At 31.1% G+C, this 6,000-nt stretch overlaps 1 protein-coding gene across 1 annotated transcript; it reads left to right on the forward strand.

Annotated features, from left to right (window-relative positions):
- Window positions 1-2,622: 2,622 nt before the first annotated feature.
- Window positions 2,623-4,196, forward strand: LOC105255372 (probable 39S ribosomal protein L24, mitochondrial). Its single transcript, XM_011264622.3, has 5 exons — window positions 2,623-2,913; window positions 3,080-3,262; window positions 3,383-3,585; window positions 3,684-3,870; window positions 4,019-4,196. The coding sequence occupies exons 1-5, from the start codon at window positions 2,818-2,820 to the stop codon at window positions 4,103-4,105; spliced, it is 756 nt and encodes a 251-aa protein (XP_011262924.1). The 5' UTR covers window positions 2,623-2,817; the 3' UTR covers window positions 4,106-4,196.
- Window positions 4,197-6,000: the final 1,804 nt, after the last annotated feature.

Here is a 6,000-nt window from a genome sequence, read left to right on the forward strand (position 1 = left end):
AATTTATATTATCAGGAGAATATATTGTGCGAGGAGGTCGATGATGCGTTGATGACCTCTTTACAAATCATGTTCTCCTAATAACGCAAGCGCGAAAATTTTCGAAAATTCGTTTCTTATAATTTATATGATCAGGAGAATATATTGTGCGAAGAGGTCTATGATGCGTTGATGACCTCTTTACAAATCATGTTCTCCTAATAACGCAAGCGTGAAAATTTTCGAAAATTCGTTTCTTATTGTTTTATATTATCAGGAGAATATATTGTGCGAGAAGGTCGATGATGCGTTGATGACCTCTTTACAAATCATGTTCTCCTAATAACGCAAGCGCGAAAATTTTCGAAAATTCGTTTTTTATAATTTATATGATCAGGAGAATATATTGTACGAAGAGGTCGATGATGCGTTGATGACCTCTTTACAAATCATGTTCTCCTAATAACGCAAGCGTGAAAATTTTCGAAAATTCGTTTCTTATAATTTATATTATCAGGAGAATATATTTTGCGAGGAGGTCGATGATGCGTTGATGACCTCTTTACAAATCATGTTCTCCTAACAACGCAAGCGTGAAAATTTTCGAAAATTCGTTTCTTATAATTTATATTATCAGGAGAATATATTGTGCGAGGAGGTCGATGATGCGTTGATGACCTCTTTACAAATCATGTTCTCCTAATAACGCAAGCGCGAAAATTTTCGAAAATTCGTTTCTTATAATTTATATGATCAGGAGAATATATTGTGCGAAGAGGTCTATGATGCGTTGATGACCTCTTTACAAATCATGTTCTCCTAATAACGCAAGCGTGAAAATTTTCGAAAATTCGTTTCTTATTGTTTATATTATCAGGAGAATATATTGTGCGAGAAGGTCGATGATGCGTTGATGACCTCTTTACAAATCATGTTCTCCTAATAACGCAAGCGCGAAAATTTTCGAAAATTCGTTTTTTATAATTTATATGATCAGGAGAATATATTGTACGAAGAGGTCGATGATGCGTTGATGACCTCTTTACAAATCATGTTCTCCTAATAACGCAAGCGTGAAAATTTTCGAAAATTCGTTTCTTATTATTTGATATTATCAGGAGAATATATTTTGCGAGGAGGTCGATGATGCGTTGATGACCTCTTTACAAATCATGTTCTCCTAATAACGCAAGCGTGAAAATTTTCGAAAATTCGTTTCTTATTATTTTATATTATCAGGAGAATATATTTTGCGAGGAGGTCGATGATGCGTTGATGACCTCTTTGCAAATCATGTTCTCCTAATAACGCAAGCGTGAAAATTTTCGAAAATTCGTTTCTTATTATTTTATATTATCAGGAGAATATATTTTGCGAGGAAATCGAAGATGCGTTGATGACCTCTTTACAAATCATGTTCTCCTAATAACGCAAGCGTGAAAATTTTCGAAAATTCGTTTCTTATTATTTTATATTATCAGGAGAATATATTTTGCGAGGAGGTCGAAGATGCGTTGATGACCTCTTTACAAATCATGTTCTCCTAATAACGCAAGCGTGAAAATTTTCGAAAATTCGTTTCTTATTATTTTATATTATCAGGAGAATATATTTTGCGAGGAGGTCGATGATGCGTTGATGACCTCTTTGCAAATCATGTTCTCCTAATAACGCAAGCGTGAAAATTTTCGAAAATTCGTTTCTTATTATTTTATATTATCAGGAGAATATATTTTGCGAGGAGGTCGAAGATGCGTTGATGACCTCTTTACAAATCATGTTCTCCTAATAACGCAAGCGTGAAAATTTTCGAAAATTCGTTTCTTATTATTTTATATTATCAGGAGAATATATTTTGCGAGGAGGTCGAAGATGCGTTGATGACCTCTTTACAAATCATGTTCTCCTAATAACGCATTTAAAAAAAAAAAAAAAAAAAAATTTCGCGAACAATTAATGTTCGAAATAATTTACGCATTGCCATCCGCGTTTTGTGGGCTCTTAATGCTCTTCACTTAATTATCATGTTGATAAATACATAGAGCCGTATTATTTACCAATTTATTTTGAAAAATATTTATTTCATCTTTGAATAATACAGTATCTGTCGCGATTGAATAATTTATTTGTTATCAATTTACACACATAAGTATTTAATTGTTATATAGCACTGGTGCTACCGGCATTTCGTGCACATAGCACGGAACAAAACCAGAAATTGTGCAATTTTATATTACCCTCTGAGAACATTCATGGTCTTTGTAGTTCATGTCCATGTTTTGAATGTCCATAGAGGGAGTATCACTTTTGGGATCACTCCATAGCTTGGACATGAACCATAGCTCAGACACGAACCATGTATTATTATCGACTCTAATGGATGTAGTTGACGTCCACTTTGTCATGGAGCGCATTAGGACAATATACCACGTTAAAGCGAGGTGGCCGCTCTCAGGTTTCTCTCTGTATATATATATATTCATGGACATTGGCTTTTTAGTTCATGTCGACGTTTTCAATGTCCATAGAGGGAGTATAGGTGCAATTTCATTGACGTTAAAAAGTAGCGTCAACCATTGGTTGAACAAAGAAGTAAGTAGTTGCTTCTTTGTTCAATCAATGGTTTCATTGACGCTACTTTTTAGCGACAATGAAATTGCACCTTATCGCTCCAGGGACTTAAAAGCAGGCTATGACACCTCTCAGTCTTCTCTCCGCTTTGACATAACCAAGTAGATTGGCATTTTGCAGACACTTATGTAAAGATAATACGCAAAAACGTATATACTTATACTCTGAATAAAAAAATTTTGAGAGGAATTTAAAGAAGAAGCAAATATGAGATTAACGTCTACTTTATTAAGACACGTGGGAGAATGGTCAAAGAAATATTCAAATTTACCAGACAGTTATATACAGCGGGCTATGGCACAGGTATACATAATTATCTATAATAATTGTTTAGAAAAAGATGCATGTTATTCTTATAATACATAACACTCTCTTTACATAACATTCTCTACATAACACTACTACATTTTCTACACCTCATCTTATTCTTCATGAATTTTTTAATATTATTGATAAAAACTATAATTAGGTTTATTGGAGAACACCTCGTAAGCCAAATTATTTGCCACGTACGATTGAAAAGAAAAATTTTCGTTTCTCCATATTTCGTCCATGGACTAATCAATTTCATCGTGATAATAGGCCTGGTAAGAAACACAAGTTCATTCATGTCGAGCCTATTAAAGATTGGAGTTTCTTTAGAGGTGATAGGGTATGTAAATTTACTTGGAAAGCATTAATACTTTAATAAAATAAATAATTAATAATATTATATTTATCATTGCAACTTGTGGCATTATATATATAATTGTGTTCATACTTTTCTATATAGGTAGAAATTTTAGAAGGGAAAGATAAAGGAAAACAAGGGCTCGTAAAAGAAATCTATCAAGAAAGGAATTGGATAATTGTGGAAGGACTTAATACAAAACTGAGATGTATTATGAAAGACAAAAACTATCCTGGTACATTTATACAGGAGGAACAACCATTACTAGTAACTTCACAGGTGCAATTAGTTGACCCTTCAGACATGTAAGTACAATTTATTCAAAGAATTCATTTTATATATGAAAATATGGCCAAAGTATATTATAATATTTTATAACATAATATAAATTAAATCATTGTAGGCAAGGAACTCAAATAGAATGGCGATATAAAGAAGATGGCGAAAAGGTTCGCATATCTCTGAGAACTGGTAGAATAATTCCTGTGCCTGTCGCGAGTGAAGAAACAGTAGATTATAAATCTCAGAAGTTATATAGAGAGCAACCCAAAGATACAATTAAAGCCGATGCAGAAAAAGTAACTTTTATGGTATGTAATATATATTTAAGAAATGTTGCAACAATTTAAAATATTATATATATAATTTTACTTTTTCATCTATATGAATTATCTACAAAGATATACTATAATACATAATATAAATGATATAAAATAAATATATCTTTTATATTTGTAGCCATCATTAAAGACTTTTGAAATGGATATCATGGATGAAATGGGTATTAAAGAGGACCGTATTCAGAAAAGCTCTTATTGGTATTAATCATTGTTATATACAATTTTCTGTTATTAGTTTCTCTACACAATTACAATTTTTAATAAATATATTAAGTAAATGAAAGAATCAGAATACATAGTCATTCTTTTAATATAATTAAAATATAAAATTCTTATATTACAATCTTTTTGAATGAAAAAATTGCTTTTGTGGAATATTTTATTAACATACTAATAGAAAATAAATTTTTTATATGATAATTTCAATATCGTCTTTCATAGTATCGAAAAATTGTGGTTATATCTTGTAAAGCTATATTATAATATCGTTGTTTTGCAATTTCTTATATAGAGAATATTTAAATGCAATAAGAAAAGAAAAATTCATAATATTAAACAATAAAAAGCGAACAATTCAATATTTTATATAACAAATTTACATTGGATTAAAATATGAATATTAGTGTTTCGATCAATAAACGTTTGACGCTAAATTCATGTCACACATATCACAGCACAAATTTTGACAACTGCAAATTCCTAAAAAGTTCAGCTCAGTTCTCTCTCATATTACGTTTAGATATTCCAAATACATATTTTTATTAATTCTGTTATGTTATATATGACACACTCTCTTCCCTCCTTAATTTTACGCATTTATAACTCTGATTATAAATTGAAATTAATATTAACGATTCATCAAACGTCAATTTCAACATGTTAGAAATTTGTAGCCATAAACGCGCGCATGTAAGAATATAAAAGCACAGAATAATATTTTAGGAATCGAAACCTGAGAGAAATGTAGAATTAGACCCAACATTCACAAAATATTGTTTTAATTTAATTTAATTTAATTTATTTAATGTTTAATTTATTTTAACTTAATATTTAAAGTAAAATTCTACTTATTAAATTTAACATTTAAAATAAAATTCGAAAATGTTTACCAAATTATGTATATTTTAATATTTAAATTTAAAATAAAAGGACAGAGAATATATATACATACACGCACATTTTCGCGTGTGGCGATAGATTTGGAAATAATTTTTAAATCTGCCGCGCGATGTAGAGATTCCACTTTATTAGTTCGTAGTTCATTACTGCGATCTAACGGCTAACTTCAGTTTGAAAGACAGTGTTAAACGCGTTTTTACGCGAAGTGTCGTGGAGTTTTTTTTTCGAGTGTTCTCAGGCTTCGAATTTCTCATCGAAATCGGTACATCGTAACTTCGTCCTACTATATTCTTAAGAAAGATACAACCAGGACTCGAGAATTAAGTTTGGGGAAAGAAATAAAGCGTCACGACGGATCTCTTGTTCACAAGACCGTCCGCTTCCCCTGCTTCGTCTCGGATCTTTCAAAGTCCTCGTCCGAAGTAAGTGTGTGTGTATTCGATCCTGTTATATTTTTTGTTATAATGCTACAATTAACCGCACGAAATGCTGCGCGCATTTTATATCGTTAAAAGCTAATTTCGTTGATCGATCTACACAAATGTTGCAAACAAAACGGTATTATTTTATCCGATATCTCCATATAAATCGCATCGCTATCAGTGCGTAACTTCATTAGAACCACTCGTGACTACGCTTTTTTCTTACATCGTTTTCAACGGAATTAACCATTGAAAATTACGAGAAATTACGATTCTCGAATTATACAATTTCCAGCAGCAATTAGCTATTTCTTAATATAATGCAAGTTACTAATTACATTTACTGATAGCTGCGAGAAAAAGGGCAATTAAAGATAGTTAAAATGCCTTTATAACACAAAAAATATCTATTCGTATTATACGTGATCTTATGTATATAGAGTTGAAAACACTGAAACAAACATATATCTTCTTGTATTATTATTCGGTTCTATTAAATGGCGCGTCAATTTGCGCGCCAATTTGTATTTATACGATATATATACTACCGTTTCTATTC

Source organism: Camponotus floridanus, unplaced genomic scaffold (genome assembly GCF_003227725.1).
Source record: "Camponotus floridanus strain SB8 unplaced genomic scaffold, Cflo_v7.5 scaffold75, whole genome shotgun sequence".
NCBI classification, from domain to species: domain Eukaryota; kingdom Metazoa; phylum Arthropoda; class Insecta; order Hymenoptera; family Formicidae; genus Camponotus; species Camponotus floridanus.